This window comes from Ranitomeya imitator, chromosome 3, assembly GCF_032444005.1.
Source record: "Ranitomeya imitator isolate aRanImi1 chromosome 3, aRanImi1.pri, whole genome shotgun sequence".
In the NCBI taxonomy this organism is placed as follows: domain Eukaryota; kingdom Metazoa; phylum Chordata; class Amphibia; order Anura; family Dendrobatidae; genus Ranitomeya; species Ranitomeya imitator.
Genome location: NC_091284.1, coordinates 824,684,451 through 824,701,409, shown reverse-complemented (window position 1 = coordinate 824,701,409; position 16,959 = coordinate 824,684,451). Strand labels below are relative to the sequence as shown.

At 47.5% G+C, this 16,959-nt stretch overlaps 1 protein-coding gene across 1 annotated transcript; it reads right to left on the bottom strand.

Annotated features, from left to right (window-relative positions):
- Positions 1-12,328: 12,328 nt before the first annotated feature.
- LOC138671797 (spidroin-1-like) lies at positions 12,329-12,916 on the bottom strand. Its single transcript, XM_069759932.1, has one exon. It carries the CDS (start codon positions 12,914-12,916, stop codon positions 12,329-12,331), a length of 588 nt encoding a protein of 195 aa, XP_069616033.1.
- Between the last annotated feature and the right edge of the window lie 4,043 nt (positions 12,917-16,959).

Sequence of the window (16,959 nt, the reverse complement as noted above, 5' to 3'; positions counted from 1 at the left end):
AGATGAGAGTAGAGATCCCCCGGAGAAAGGGAGAAGATATCTGTTCTCTGCTGCGGACACTGGAGAGCTGTTGGAAGCAGTGCGGCACACCATGCAGGTGGAGGAGCCGCAGCCATCTTGCTCCGTTCAGGACGAAATGTTTGGAGGCTTGCGCTCACAGACATCCAAAGTGTTCCCTGTTAACTCCCATATCAGATCTATGATTCTGGAGGAATGGGAGGAAGCCGAGAAGAGACTGACTATTCCTAAGGACTTCAGACTCCGCTTGCCGTTTAACCCAGAGGAAGTCAAGGAGTGGGTTGATGTACCAAAAATTGACATACCCTTGGCTAAAGTCTCCAAAAGGACGGCGATTCCGTTTGAAGATTCATCCAACTTGAAAGAACCCATGGACAGAAAAAAGGGCCTGGGAAAGTTCCTCGGCAATTATTGGGGCTAATATTGCAGCGACATCAGTAGCCCGCTCCATGGACCTTTGGCTAGATGATCTTAAGGATCAATTAATAGCTAAAACGTCCAGAGATAATATTCTAAAATCCCTACCCTTGCTAAAGCTAGCAACTACCTTCTTAGCAGACGCATCTGCAGAATCGGTTAGGTTCGCAGCTAGGGGCCAGTCGCTATCGAATGCAGCCCGTAGAGCCATCTGGCTTAAGAGTTGGTCAGGGGACATGCATTCTAAGAATAAATTGTGTGCTATTCCCTTTTCCGGGGGCAAGGTCTTCGGACCAGTCCTCGACGATATTTTAGAGAAAGCTGCAGATGTTAAAGGTTTTCCGGAGGAGAAACCTAAAAAATTCCAGCCCTTTCGGAGGCCCCGCTATAATCAAAAACCCGATTATAGGGGTAAGGGAAAGCAGGGTAGATGGAGCTACCAAAAAGGGGGGGATAACAGTCCTAAAAATAAAGAAACAAGCTACTCTGGACAGGGTTCCAGTTACTGCAGAAAATGACGCCATCAGAGTAGGGGGTCGTCTGACAGGTTTTCTGGAAGGTTGGAGGGAGATCACGTCAAGTCCATGGGTCTTACAGATAGTATCCCAGGGGTACAAAATAGAATTCACATCTCTTCCGAAAGATTCCTGGTATCCAGCTCCCACCTAAAACTGTCATCCCCCATGTGGTCAGATATTCAGGACCTTCTAAAAATGGCGGCCATTGTCCCAGTACCCCCTCAGGAAGAAGGCAGGGGTCATTACTCCAATCTCTTCTCGGTAACAAAACCATCGGGAGAATCGAGAACCATTATAAATTTAAAACATCTGAACAATTGGGTCATTTACAAAAGGTTCAAGATGGAGTCGATTCGGTCCACCATTCCCCTGTTGGGAAAAGGCATGGTCATGTGCACTCTAGATTTAAAGAGTGCATATTACCATGTTCCCATCTATCTAAACCATCAGAGGTTCCTGCGGTTCGCGGTAGTCTTGGAAGGAAAGATCTTCCATTTCCAATTCCGCTGTCTCCCCTTCGGCCTGGCCTCCGCTCCCAGAGTTTTTACAAAACTTATTGTAGAAGTAGTTGCTTTCCTGAGGAATCAGGATATAATGGTGGTCCCCTATTTGAACGACTTCCTAATAGCAGCAGACTCAGAAGTCCAACTCAGGATCAACTGTCGGTCCCTCATCTCAACTCTAGAGAATCTAGGATGGATTGTAAATTGGCAAAAATCAGACCTAATCCCAAAACCCAAAATAAAATTCTTGGGAGTCATGCTCGATTCACAAACAAGAATGTCCTTCCTTCGGAGGACAGGCTGAAGGGCATAATACAGAAGATCCGTCACTTTTCCCGAGGTCGGAATACGATCAGAGATGGGATGAAGATACTAGGTCTGATGACGGCGTGTATTCCCTGTGTAAGATGGAGCCAGTTTCATTCTCGACAGCTTCAGAGGGGAGTCCTGAGAAGCTGGAACAGAAGACAAAACTCGCTGAACCGAACTCTGAACCTTACTCCGCAGATCAAAAGATCTCTGGGTTGGTGGACTCTTCCCAGGAACCTCCGACTGGGGGTACCATGGCTTCAAACACCAAGCGTTTCAGTTACAACAGACGCCAGTCAGCTCGGTTGGGGAGGTCATGTACTGGGAAGATATTTTCAAGGTCGCTGGAAAGAGGCAGACTGCAACCAGTCATCAAACCACAGGGAACTACAAGCGGTTTGGGAGGTCCTGACTGCAGCACAACATCTGCTACAGAACAAACGTGAAGGTCTTTTCAGACAACACGACAACGGTAGCATTCCTGCGACATCAAGGGGGTCCAAGACATCCGGCATTGCAAGACCTGGCGGAATGGATATTCAAGTGGGCAGAAAGGTCGGTTCTGTCAATCACGGCAATTCACCTGGAGGGCTCCAAGAACCAGTTGGCAGATTTCCTCAGCAGGAAAAGCGTATCCCCCACGGAGTGGGAACTGAACAACGAGGTGTTCAAAGACCTGTGTCATCATTGGGGAATGCCGACGGTGGACCTATTCGCTTCAAAGGGAAACGCAAAGCTCAGGACCTTCTACTCCCTAAACCCTTGGGAGAGTCCAGCCGCGATCGATGCCTTCACAACCCTGGAATCACGGTCTCCTGTATGCATTTCCTCCTCTAGCGATGATTCCGAAGACACTCAGGAAAATCTGCGAGGACGAGGCCAAGGTCATTCTCATAGCTCCTCACTGGCCGAAACGCAGTTGGTTCCCATTGTTGAGAAAACTATCAGTAGAAGAACCCCTCCTGTTGCCGGAGAGAGAGGATCTTCTTCTACAAGGACCAGTTCTACACCAGAATCCAGGAGCACTTCAGCTGGCGGCCTGGATCCTGAACGGAAGGTCTTGAGAGCAAAAGGCCTCTCGGATGATGTCATCTCTACCCTTCAAGCGAGCAGGAAGCCGGTAACATCGGCTATTTATTTTAAAATATGGAAGAGATTCTGTGGGTTTTGCGGAGAGACGACAGTTGATACTGACTACCCAAATATCCCCAAAATTCTTGATTTTTTGCAGTCAGGGTTTCAAAAAGGTCTTAGACCAAGCACATTGAGGGTCCAGATAGCGGCCCTAAGTGTATTCTTTGACTCTTCCCTTTCTGCTCATCCCTGGATTAGCCGTTTCTCTAAAGCCGTCCAGAGGCTAAAACCACTGATTAGACGTTCTGTCCCGCCGTGGGATCTGAACTTGGTTCTGAATTTCCTATGTAAACCGGTGTGGGATGTATCGGGGGATATAGAAGTAGATAAACTCTCTCTCAAAACCGCATTTTTAGTTGCAATCACGTCGGCAAAAAGATTGGGGGAACTACAGGCCCTGTCGGTGCAGAATCCATACTTGCAGATATTCGAGGATAAACTAGTATTCAGACTCGATCCGGCGTTTCTCCCTAAAGTTGTGTCAGATTCCAATATGAATCAGGAAATTGTCTTACCATCATTTTCCCAGTCCCCTAAAAATCAGAAAGAAAGATTTTATCATAACTTAGACGTAAGGGTCTCGGTGCTCAGGTACCTTGAAATATCCAGACCCTGGAGACAGGACAACAATTTGTTTGTCCAGTTCAGGGGTCCAAATAAAGGTAGGAAAGCGTCTAAAGCGACTCGCACGGTGGATAAAATCCACGATCAACTTAGCCTATAGAGCTAGCAGGCAAAATTCCCCGGTCAGCATCAAAGCCCATTCATCTAGAGCCATGGCCACGTCATGGGCAGAGAAAGGGGGGGCGACGGCAGATCAGATCTGCAGAGCTGCATCATGGTCTAGCCTTAGTACCTTTTCGAAGCACTACAAGTTAGATGTAGTATCGCCTCAGTTGGCTTTTGGTAGGAAGGTACTTCAAGCAGTAGTCCCACCCTAAATACCATTCTCCTTTGGTATTTCTCCAGTGTGCTGTCAGGTGGTGAACTGGAAAACAGTAATTAGGCCTACTGGTAATTGTATTTCCAGGAATCCATCCTGACAGCACTATTAGTTCCCTCCCTAATGTATGATCTTTATACTCATGTGATGTAACATTTGTATGATTGATTATGTTGTCGGAATAAACCTGTGTTTTTGCATCCATCCAGATGTGTTACTTTTGAAAAGCACTGAAGGGTGGTAGGGGGAGGGTCCTTTTAACCTCTCGTGTTCCTGTCCCATCAAGGATAAGAAGGACGTCCTCCAGTGTGCTGTCAGGATCGATTCCTGGAAATACAATTACCAGTAGGTCTAATTACTGTTTTTTTCCCACAAAAATTATTTTTTTAGTCCCCAGTTTTGTATTTTCCCGAGGGTAACAGGAGAAATTGGACCCCAAAAGTTGTTGTGCAATTTGTCCTGAGTGCGCTGATACCCCATATGTGGGGGGGAACCACCGTTTGGGCGCATGGGAGGGCTCGGAAGGGAAGGAGCGCCATTTGGAATATAGACTTAGATGGAATGATCTGCAGGCGTCACATTGCGTTTGCAGAGCCCCTAATGTACCTAAACAGTAGAAACCCCCCACAAGTGACCCCATATTGGAAACTAGACCCCCCCAAGGAACTTATCTAGATGTGTTGTGAGAACTTTGAACCCCCAAGTGTTTCACTACAGTTTCTAACGCAGAGCCGTGAAAAAAAAAAAAAAAATTCCCCCCAAAATTATTTTTTAGCCCCCAGTTTTGTATTTTCCCAAGGGTAACAGGAGAAATTGGACCCCAAAAGTTGTTGTCCAATTTGTCTTGAGTACGCTGATACCCCATATGTTGGGGTAAACTCCTGTTTGGACACACGGGAGAGCTCGGAAGGGAAGGAGCACTGTTTTACTTTTTCAACGCAGAATTGGCTGGAATTGAGATCGGACGCCATGTCGCATTTGGAGAGCCCCTGATGTGTCTAAACAGTGGAAACCCCCAATTATAACTGAAACCCTAATCCAAACACACCCCTAACCCTAATCCCAATGGTAACCCTAACCACACCCCTAACCCTGACACACTCCTAACCCTAATCCCAACCCTATTCCCAACCGCAAATGTAATCCAAACCCTAACCCTAACTTTAGCCCCAACCCTAACTGTAGCCTTAACCCTAGCCCTAACCCTAGCCCTAACCCTAATGGAAATAAATACATTTTTTTAATTTTTTTATTTTTCTCTAACTAAAGGGGTGATGAAGGGGGGTTTGATTTACTTTTATAGCGGGTTTTTTAGCGGATTTTTATGATTGGCAGCCGTCACACACTGAAAGATGCTTTTTATTGCAAAAAATATTTTTTGCGTTACCACATTTTGAGAGATAATTTTTCCATATTTTGGTCCACAGAGTCATCTGAGGTCTTGTTTTTTGCGGGACGAGTTGACGTTTTTATTGGTAACATTTTCGGGCACATGACATTTTTTGATCGCTTTTTATTCCGATTTTTGTGAGGCAGAATTACCAAAAACCAGCTATTCATGAATTTCTTTTGGGGGAGGCGTTTATACCGTTCCGCGTTTGGTAAATTTGATAAAGAAGTTTTATTCTTCGGGTCAGTACGATTACAGCGATACCTCATTTATATCATTTTTTTTATGTTTTGGCGCTTTTATACGATAAAAACTATTTTATAGAAAAAATAATTGTTTTTGCATTGCTTTATTCTCAGGACTATAACTTTTTTATTTTTTCGCTGATGATGCTGTATGGCAGCTCGTTTTTTGCAGGACAAGATGACTCTTTCAGCGGTACCATGGATATTTATATCCGTCTTTTTGATCGCCTGTTATTCCACTTTTTGTTCGGCGGTATGATAATAAAGCGTTGTTTTTTGTCTCGTTTTTTTTTTTTTCTTACGGTGTTTACTGAAGGGGTTAACTAGTGGGACAGTTTTATAGGTCGGGTTGTTACGGACGCGGCGATACTAAATATGTGTACTTTTATTGTTTTTTTTTGTTTTTTTTATTTAGATAAAGAAATGTATTTATGGGAATAATATTTTTTTTTTTTTCATTATTTAGTTTTTTTTTTTTTTTTTACACACTTGTAAAAAATTTTTTTAACTTTGTCCCAGGGGGGGGGACAATACAGATCGGTGATCTGCCAGTTTGCATAGCACTCTGACAGATCACCGATCTGTCTGAGAGCAGTGCAGCGTTACCAAGTACCTGCTCTGAGCAGGCACTTGGTAAGCCACCTCCCTCCCTGCAGGACCCGGATCCGTGGCCATTTTGGATCCGGGACTTGCTGCAGGAAGGAGGTGGGAGACCCCCGGAGCAACGCGATCACATCGCGTTGCTGCGGGGGTCTCAGGGGAGCCCGCAGGGAGCCCCCTCCCTGCGCGATGCTTCCCTGCACCGCTGGCACACCGTGATCATGTTTGATCGCGGTGTGCCGGGGGGTAATGTGCCGGGGGCGGTCCATGACCGCTCCTGGCACATAGTGCCGGATGTCAGCTGCGATAAGCAGCTGACACCCGGCCGCGATCGGCCGCTCTCCCCCCGTGAGCGCAGCCGATCGCCTATGACGTACTATTCCGTCCTTGGGAAGTAAAGCCCACCCCACATGGACGGAATAGTACGTCTAATGGCAGAAAGGGGTTAAAGAATTAAGATTGTGAGCTCCTATCAGTATTTCTTTGGAGTGTGGGAGGAAACCCACAGTGAGATGTTGCTCGTGGTCGGTTTTGAACCCAGGACCCCAGTGCTGCAAGGCTGCAGTGCTAACCACTGAGCCACCGTGCTGCCCTGCCATGAAGAAGCCTTCCGAGAAAAGGGAAAACTCATCATTCAGCTCATCGATGGCGGTCTCCCAGCCAAGAAAATTGCCAAACTGCATCATATGAGCGCCATGACAGCTGGAAGTATATGACATGCAGTCCGTCAATCCATGCAGGAAGCCAGAAGGTGGACATCCAGGAAAAATATCGGGGTCAACAAGTTGGTTCATTACAGGGTCTGTCAGCTCTTCTGGCATGGATTCCTGGGAATCTGAATCTTCGTCCTGATAGATCGATCTTCTCTTGGTGGCTGGAGAGGCGCTGGGAGCAGGTATTGGTTGGGAGAGGGAAGCCAGGCCTTTAATGTCATCCCTTAAGGAGGGCTGTTCCTCTTTAAGTTTCTTCTCTATACAGTGACATAGTGGCTTCCCATGCGAGATGAAAACCGTGAAGGAGCCTTGACTTCAGTATCATCATAAGAAGCATCAGCTCGAGTTTGCAAAAAAAGTGCGAAAAGTGGACAGAAGAAGATTGGAATGAAGGTTATTTGGAGCGATGAGACGAAAGTCACTAGACGAGGCACTGGGTGCAAATGGGTCTGAGGGAAAAAGTGCTAATGGATCGAGAAATTAAGGGAAATATCCTGTTTGGTGGAAGAAGCCTGATGATACGGGGTTTCACAGCCAAAGGCGTTGGGTATTTGACCAGGATCGATGGTGTCAATGCCGACCTATATGTGAGAATCCTACAAGACAAATTACTACGATCACTCGAGTACTATGGGTATGAAAAGGACGGCATAGTGTGCCTGCAGGAAAACGACCCGAATAATACGCCGAGATTGGCGGAGAAATGGTTCAATAACAATGAAGTAGAGGGGCTGGGTTGGCCCCACACTCCCCAGACCTCAACCCAATCAACACTTGTGGGTAGAAATGAAAAAAACAGCAGTATACTGACCAAGTGAGGCGACCAGTGTGCACCAACATGGGGAACACGTAGAAGAGACCTGAGATCAGATTTGGTTGAGACATTATTGAATCTGATGGCTGCACAAGAGGACTCGGGCCATGCTGAAAGCCAAAGATGGATTTGCAAAAGTCTAAAAATTAAAATGTAATCTTAACTCCTTCACGACGGAACCCTTTTTTGGTTTGCATTTGTTTTCCCTTCTTCCCAGAGCCATAACTTTTTATTTTTCCGTCAATATGGCCATGTGAGGGCATATTTTTTTTTTTTTAACTCCCAACAGAGAATGCAACACATCACAGGCTTATAGGGTCTAAATAATATCCCTATTGATCGACATACAATCAACCGAGTAACATAACACTGCTCGTGACTGACATACTTAAGGGGGCAGTATTATAGTAAACCACAAAAAGAGGAAAAACTCCTACAATATTAAATAAATCCTTATATTGCTCCATACAGTCTACAATGACCCCATAATATTTTTTTATTTTTCATTTAAACATTCCAATCTCTATATGATCGTTGTCCCTATCTGGACATTTTACCCCATCTTGTCACCCCTTTCCACTCTTCTTCTCCTTCAGAACCTTCTCTACTCGCCTATTCCACTGAGTACCCATCCTACAGGACATTTTCTGTGCATCAGCATCCCCCGCACTCCAGACCTAATTTTGACATTAAAGGGAACCTGTCACCCCGTTTTTTCAGTACGAGATAAAAATACTGTTAAATAGGGCCTGAGCTGTGCGTTACTATAGTAAATGGCCGCCGCGATCTCCATCTGCGCACGCGCGGCATACCGCGGCCATTTTCCTGAAGCCCCGGGCAGCAGAGGACTCCATTTGTGCACGCGCGTCCTCAGGAAGATGGCCGCCCCCACAGATCACCAGGGAAATAGCGCCGATCGCGCGTTTTTTCTTCTCCTGCCCAGTGGATTCAGAAGATGGGCATGCGCAAACCACTACGCCACCAACGGAAATATATGCAAGATCTGGGGGAAGAAACAGTGATGTCGCCACGCCCATATGACCTGACCAGCCTGATTGACAGGCGAAAACGGCGACTTTGGTAAGGTATTTCAGCAGCATAGGTGGGGAATCAGGGTACACAAAATACACTATTGTAACGCACAGCTCAGGCCCTATTTAACAGTATTTTTATCTCGTACTGAAAAAACGGGGTGACAGGTTCCCTTTAATACCTGCGTCACTTCTGGTGAAGGACTGCTCTAAGTGCCCATTTAAGCAGCCACTGACCCCAATGATGCCACATCACCACAGACGGCGCACTCTGCGCTCTACTCCCCGTCACTCTGGCGCTCTGCCTTACAGTCAGTAATACTTTCATAGTCCCCTTTTTTTTTCCTGCCAGTCTGTATCTTAGCCGTTTATGAGACTTATCGCCTACAGTCATCTGGGAAGCCACACTACCGTGGTCAGCGCTCACTTACCCTATATATCTGGCATAACTGGACAGCGGGTAGTTCCATGATATTTTGCTGATGTCCTTTACTACCCCTCCGTCCCCTCTTTTTTACATTCCCTCTATAGAGATGGACGTACACGAACAGTAAAGTTCAATGTCCATACTGAACACCTACTGTTTGTACACGGACATCAAACACTGACTTCACCGATAAGTCCTTGTTACTGTACGGGTTTGGACCCCTGAACAGCGAGTGTATGTTGCATTGTCATGTGCATGGCAGCGTGGCAAACACTGCTTCTGGTTGGCAGGAAAATTATCACCGCGTGTCAGACAGCTGCGGTTCCCACGGTGTCAAAATAGTGTGAGACCGCAGCTATGAACAGAGGTATAAAGTTTACCTCCAGACACTGGTTTTCGGCTGATGGGACTACTGCTCCCATCAGCCGCCGCCTGCTGCCGCTAATAACAGTGAGAGCAGAAGCAGCGGATGGGAGTATTCATCAGCCGACGCCTGCACTGTAAATAAATAATAATTTTAAAAAAAAAACGGCTTGGGTTCCCCTCTATTTTTGATAACCAGCCAGGCTAAACTTGCAACTGGGTGCTGCAAATGTCAGTTTCAGCAAAGTTGGTGATCAGGAATAGAGGGGTCCCCATGCTGTTTTTTTCATTATTTAGGTAATTTTAAAAAATGTGTGGTCTCCCTCATTTTTGCCAACCAGCCTTGATAAATCAGATAGCTGGGGGCTTGTATTCTCAGGCAGGTAAGAGGTCCATAGATATTGAACCACCCCCAGCCTAGATATAGCAGCTCGCAACTGCCGAAAAAGGCACATCTATTAGATGCACCAATTCTTCACTCATCATCGCTTGTTATAATATCCATGTTAAAATAATAAGAAACACTATTGCAATCCTCTGAGTAAGGCTGATTATCTTCTACTTGACGATTGGAATTCTCCAGTCCGTCCGGCCCCCATAGAAGTCGAGTGAGCACCTTATCTACTGCTCACCTGGTGTCCATCTGTACCCAGTGTTGCCGCCATTTTCCTAAAGTGTCTTAAAAGCCGTTTGTCCACACGGCTTCACCAGGATGAATGCTGCTCATGCTCCCACAGCTGCAGAGTCTCTGGACTTGTCTGCTATGGCTGCAGCATCTCCTGACTTGTCTCCCATGGCTGCAGCATCTCCTGACTTGTCTCCCATGGCTGCAGCATCTCCAGACTTGTCTCCCATGGCTGCAGCATCTCTGGACTTGTCTCCCATGGCTGCCGGCATCTCCAGACTTGTCTCCCATGGCTGCAGCATCTCCGGACTTGTCTCCCATGGCTGCAGCATCTCCAGACTTGTCTCCCATGGCTGCAGCATTTCCTGACTTGTCTCCCATGGCTGCAGCATCTCCGGACTTGTCTCCCATGGCTGCAGCATCTCCGGACTTTTCTCCCATGGCTGCAGCATCTCCGGACTTTTCTCCCATGGCTGCAGCATCTCCGGACTTTTCTCCCATGGCTGCAGCATCTCCGGACTTTTCTCCCATGGCTGCCGGCATCTCCGGACTTGTCTCCCATGGCTGCAGTGTCTCCCGAGTTGTCTCTAGGCCTGGATTTAGGGGGGCCCAAGGGGCCCCAGACCCTGGGCCACCCACCAAGCGAGGGCCTCCCACCAATATAGGGATAAATATCTCAAAACATGTAAATTACACGTCTCTTTGCTGTGAACCGTTTCTAATGATCAGGAACATTTAACAAAAGAGAAACTATTGAAAGTGTAGGGACCTGGCTACGGTCCTACATCTCAGTGGCTGACGCAGAGCGGCAGTCATGGCTCAGCATCCACTGACCTGGCTAGCCAGACTTCCTTAGTACCCTCCCTGTACCTTATGCTTAGCTTATGGCATGCGGCAGCCTTCTCCGATCTCAACAGAAGCTTCTAGGCGCTACCTGTACAGCTATATGATCGCTCACTCGGATTAGATCACATGAGAGTTTGTTCGGCTACCTTCGAGGAAGCCAAAAGATATCAGCACTGAAATTTTCATGTACAAGCTTATCATGGAAACGGGTGTGCAGGACACTTTCCCAAATATTGAGATAGCTCTAAGGATATATCTAATTTTGATGGTAACAAACTGCAGTGGTGAGTGTTCCTTCCCAAAACTCAAATTAGTTGAAAACCTGTTAAGGACATCCATGAAGCAGGAACGACTTGTAAATTTGGCCATCATGAGCATTGAGTCAGATCTACTGTGTAAATTGGACTTTAGTGACATCATTAGTGATTTTGCAGCACGAAAATCAAGGAAAGTGCCTGGATTGTAAAAAATGAACGATTTTACCTGAATTACTGCGTAAATGATTTTTGTAAATAAACTTGCGTTAGTTTCATTTTGTGTTTTTGCATTACATATTGCAGCACCTTGAAAAATGGGCCTCCCTCGAAAATGGGCCCCGGGCCACACACCTCTTAAATCCGGCCCTGCTTGTCTCCCATGGCTGCATCATCTCCAGACTTGTCTCCTATGGCTGCCAGCATTTCCAGACTTGTAACTCATGGCTGCAGCATCTTTGGACTTGTCTCCCATGGCTGTAGAGTCTCCGGACGTGTCTCTCATGGCTGCAGTGTCTCCGGACTTGTCTCCCATGGCTGCAGTGTCTCTGGACTTGTCTCTCATGGCTGCAGTGTCTCCGGATTTGTCTCCCATGGCTGCAGTGTCTCTGGACTTGTCTCTCATGGCTGCAGTGTCTCCGGACTTGTCTCTCATGGCTGCAGTGTCTCCGGACTTGTCTCCAATGGCTGCAGTGTCTCTGGACTTGTCTCTCATGGCTGCAGTGTCTCCGGATTTGTCTCCCATGGCTGTAGAGTCTCCGGACTTGTCTCTCATGGCTGCAGTGTCTTCGGACTTGTCTCCCATGGCTGCAGTATCTCCCGACTCGGCTCCCATGGCTGCAGTGTCTCCGGACTTGTCTACCATGGCTGCAGTGTCTCTGGACTTGTCTCTCATGACTGCAGTGCCTCCGGATTTGTCTCCCATGGCTGCAGTGTCTTTGGACTTGTCTCCCATGGCTGCAGTGTCTCCCGACTTGGCTCCCATGGCTGCAGTGTCTCCCGACTTGTCTCCCATTGCTGCAGTGTCTTCGGACTTGTCTCCCATGGCTGCAGTGTCTCCCGACTTGTCTCCCATGGCTGCAGAGTCTCTGGACTTGTCTCCCATGGCTGCAGGATCTCCGAACTTGTCTCCCATGACTGCAGTGTCTTCGGACTTGTCTCTCATGGCTACAGTGTCTTCAGACTTGTCTCCCATGGCTGCAGCATCTCCAGACTTGTCTCCATTGGTTGCTGGCATCTCCAGACTTGTCTCCCATGGCAGCAGCATCTCCAGACTTGGCTCCCATGGCTGCAGCCTCTTCAGACTTGGCTCCCATAGCTGCAGCATCTCCGGACCTGGCTCCCATGGCAGCAGCGTCTCCAGACTTGGCTCCCATGGCTGCAGACTCTTCAGACTTGTCTCCCATGGCAGCAGCATCTCCAGACTTGGCTCCCATGGCTGCAGCCTCTTCAGACTTGGCTCCCATAGCTGCAGCATCTCCGGACCTGGCTCCCATGGCTGCAACGTCTCCAGACTTGGCTCCCATGGCTGCAGCCTCTTCATATTTGGCTCCCATGGCTGCAGCGTCTTCGGATTTGGCTCCCATGGCTGCAGTGTCTCCAGACTTGGCTCCCATGGCTGCAGCCTCTTCAGATTTGGCTCCCATGGCTGCAGCCTCTTCAGATTTGGCTCCCATGGCTGCAGCGTCTTCGGATTTGGCTCCCATGGCTGCAGCGTTTTCGGATTTGGCTCCCATGGCTGCAGCGTCTTCGGACTTGTCTCCCATCGAGCAGATCTGGACATCATTGGTCGGTGATTACACAGGAGCTGCCAGCAAACTCCAGCCATACTAAAGAGATTTTTTTTAACCATATTTTCATCATTTGCGGACCAGTAATGTCTTTCTTTGTGTGGCAATTTCAATGTACAAAATATTTCATTGACACTTCTAGCTCTGCTACATCTGCACGACTTCAATAGGAATAAAGCCGCCTACAGTTTTTTATTTACTTACCAAATAAAGAACTACAATTCCCAGCATATTAAACAGGACAAAGTCTGCTAATAAATCCTCTGATCTATTGGTCACTGCAATAGAATAAATAAAAAAATCATTTGCAAATACAAGTTTTTGAGGTTTTTTTTGTGCACGAGTAGCACAGTACATCTCATCCACCCCACAGCTGCAGGGGGATGGAAATGATCAGGAGCTCCTGCAATACAGGAGGTCTTGTATTAGGGAGGGGCAGTTGTTATCCACAATGAAAGTGAGACATGCAATTCCTTATTTGACCAGCAGGTGACAGCACTGACTATGGACAAGCTCAGTAGCAATGATCATTATGTTATTAGTAGTGTTGAGCGATACCGTCCGATACTTGAAAGTATCGGTATCGGATAGTATCGGCCGATACCCGAAAAATATCGGATATCGCCGATACCGATATCCGATACCAATACAAGTCAATGGGACATCAAGTATCGGAAGGTATTCTCATGGTTCCCAGGGTCTGAAGGAGAGGAAACTCTCCTTCAGGCCCTGGGATCCATAGGGAGGTGTAAAATAAAGAATAAAAATAAAAAATATTGATATATTTACCTCTCCGGCGGCCCCTGAACTCAGCGCGGGTAACCGGCAGGCTTCTTTGTTCAAAATCAGCGCTTTTAGGACCTGAGAAACACGTCCCGGCTTCTGATTGGTCGCGGGCCGCCCATGTGACCGCCATGCGACCAATCACAAGCCGCGACGTCACCGCAAGCTATTAGCGCGCTCATTTTTAAAAATGAGCGCGTTAATGGCTTTCAAAGACGTAGCGGGTTGTGATTGGTCGCGTGGCCGCGACCAATCACAAGCCGCGACGTCACCGCAAGCTATTGACGCTCATTTTTAAAAATGAGCGCGTTAATGGCTTTGAAAGACATAGCGGCTTGTGATTGGTCGCGTGGCCGCGACCAATCACAAGCCGCTACGTCTTTGAAAGTCATTAACGCGCTCATTTTTCAAAAATGAGCGCGCTAATAGCTTGCGGTGACGTCGCGGCTTGTGATTGGTCGCGTGGCGGTCACATGGGCGGCCCGCGACCAATCAGAAGCCGGGACGTGTTTCTCAGGTCCTAAAAGCGCTGATTTTGAACAACGAAGCCTGCCGGTTACCCGCGGACTCACCAGGGGCCGCCGGAGAGGTAAATATATCAATATTTTTTATTTTAATTCTTTATTTTACACATCTCTATGTATCCGATACCACAAAAGTATCGGATCTCGGTATCGGAATTCCGATACCGCAAGTATCGGCCGATACCCGATACTTGCGGTATCGGAATGCTCAACACTAGTTATTAGCGGTGGTGGCTGCAAAATGTAAGATATCCGTGGCAGAGCTGCCACTAGGAATTTCAGAGCTCCATACTGGCAACATTTTCAGGGCGCCCTTGAGACTCAGCCCAGGCTCCACCCCTCGAACTGTCCACAGCCCCATCACCAGATCACACACCCAGCCAGCAGCTTTTGTTTTGGCCAAAAGATTTTTTTAAGGCAAGGTAGACTCTTTTGGCTGAGCGCTACCGATACTCTATCCCAGAGGTCCCCAACGTTTCTGACCTTGAGAGCCACATTCAGCTCAGAGAGGGTCGCGAGCCACATTCAGCTCCCGCCCCCCCCCTTCCACAATAGTGGCAACCAAAGCCCCCATTACAGGCATAATGGTTAACCAAAGCATTTCCACAAAAATCACGCCAAAGCAGTATACTAAGATCCAGGGGTTCCCACAATACCCCCTTCAGTATTCTCCTATAAAGCACTCCCAAGACACTGTCACATCCAGCTTCAAACATCTCCTCTGACAGGTGGGGTCATCTTGTCTCCAGCGTACCATACTTCAATCATCTCAAAACCCCTAAGACCCGGATATGTGCGTCCAGATCTGCTCTTCTGTGCAGGGCTGCTCACAAAATTCACCGTTTTCAGATTTGCTCTTCATACCTGTTTGCTAGAGCTGGAGCTAATTCACAAAGCTGACAGACAGCCGCGAGCCACAATTCATGGGACTGCGAGCCACATGTGGCTCCCGAGCTACAGGTTGGGGACCCCTGCTCTATCCTAACAATCATTTGATAAAATATCCAATACAATTTAGGTATATTTTTTATTTATTTCTAAAATGACCTATAATACCACATACAAGGAAGAAACACCACCGCACCATGACCAGGCACCATATTACCACCACCTAGTGACCAAACAGCGCATAAAAGGAACAAATACAACCACACCATGTCCAGACCACATATTACCACCACATAGTGACCAAATAACAGCATACACAAGGAGCATATACCACCACACCATGACCAGACTACATATTACCACCACATAGTGACCAAACAACAGCACATGCAAGGAACATATACAGTCACACCATGTCCAGACTACATATTACCACCACAAAGTGACCAAATAACAGCACATACAAAATGCAAATACTGCCACACCATGTCCAGAACACATTACCACCACATTGATCAAATAATATCACATACAAGGAACAAATACCACCACACCATGTCCAGATCACATATTACCACCACAGTGATCAAAGGGCGGCACGGTGGCGCAGTGGTTAGCACTGCAGCCTTGCAGCGCTGGAGTCCTGGGTTCGAACCCCACCAAGGACAACATCTGCAAAGAGTTTGTATGTTCTCTTTGTGTGGGTTTCCTCCGGGTTCTCCGGTTTCCTCCCACATTCCAAAGACATACTAATAGGGAATTTAGATTGTGAGCCCCATCGGGGACAGTGATGATCGTTGCTTCATCAAAATTTTTCTAGTATTGCTAAACCATTGACTGATTTAACCAAGAAGGGTGCTGATGTGGTCAATTGGTCTTCTGCTGCTGTGGAAGCTTTTCAGGAGTTGAAGCGTCGTTTTTCTTCTACCCCTGTGTTGTGCCAGCCAGATGTTTCGCTCCCGTTCCAGGTCGAGGTTGATGCTTTTGAGATTGGAGCAGGGGCTGTTTTGTCGCAAAGAAGTTCTGATGGCTCGGTGATGAAACCATGTGCCTTCTTTTCCAGGAAGTTTTCGCCTGCTGAGCGTAATTATGATGTTGGCAATCGAAAGTTGCTGGTCATGAAGTGGGCATTCGAGGAGTGGCGTCATTGGCTTGAAGGAGCTAAGCATCGCGTGGTGGTCTTGACTGATCACAAGAACTTGACTTATCTCGAGTCTGCCAAACGGTTGAATCCTAGACAGGCTCGTTGGTCACTGTTTTTCTCCCGTTTTGACTTTGTGGTTTCGTACCTTCCGGGCTCTAAGAATGTGAAGGCGGATGCCCTTTCTAGGAGTTTTGTGCCCGACTCTCCGGGTTTGCCTGAGCCGGCGGGTATTCTCAAAGAGGGGGTAATTTTGTCGGCCATCTCCCCTGATTTGCGGCGGGTGCTGCAAAAATTTCAGGCTAATAGACCTGACCGTTGCCCAGCGGAGAAACTGTTTGTCCCTGATAAATGGACGAGTAGAGTTATCTCTGAGGTTCATTGTTCGGTGTTGGCTGGTCATCCTGGAATCTTTGGTACCAGAGATTTGGTGGCTAGATCCTTTTGGTGGCCGTCTCTGTCGCGGGATGTGCGTTCGTTTGTGCAGTCCTGGGGGATTTGTGCTCGGGCTAAGCCCTGCTGTTCTCGTGCCAGTGGGTTGCTTTTGCCCTTGCCGGTCCCGAAGAGGCCCTGGACACATATCTCTATGGATTTTATTTCGGATCTCCCCGTCTCTCAAAAGATGTCGGTCATTTGGGTGGTTTGTGATCGCTTCTCTAAGATGGTCCATTTGGTACCCTTGT

Excerpts from the sequence above, each read along its gene's own strand:
- LOC138671797 (XM_069759932.1), bottom strand. The coding sequence starts at position 12,916 with ATGGGAGACAAGTCCGAAGACGCTGCAGCCATGGGAGCCAAATCCGAA.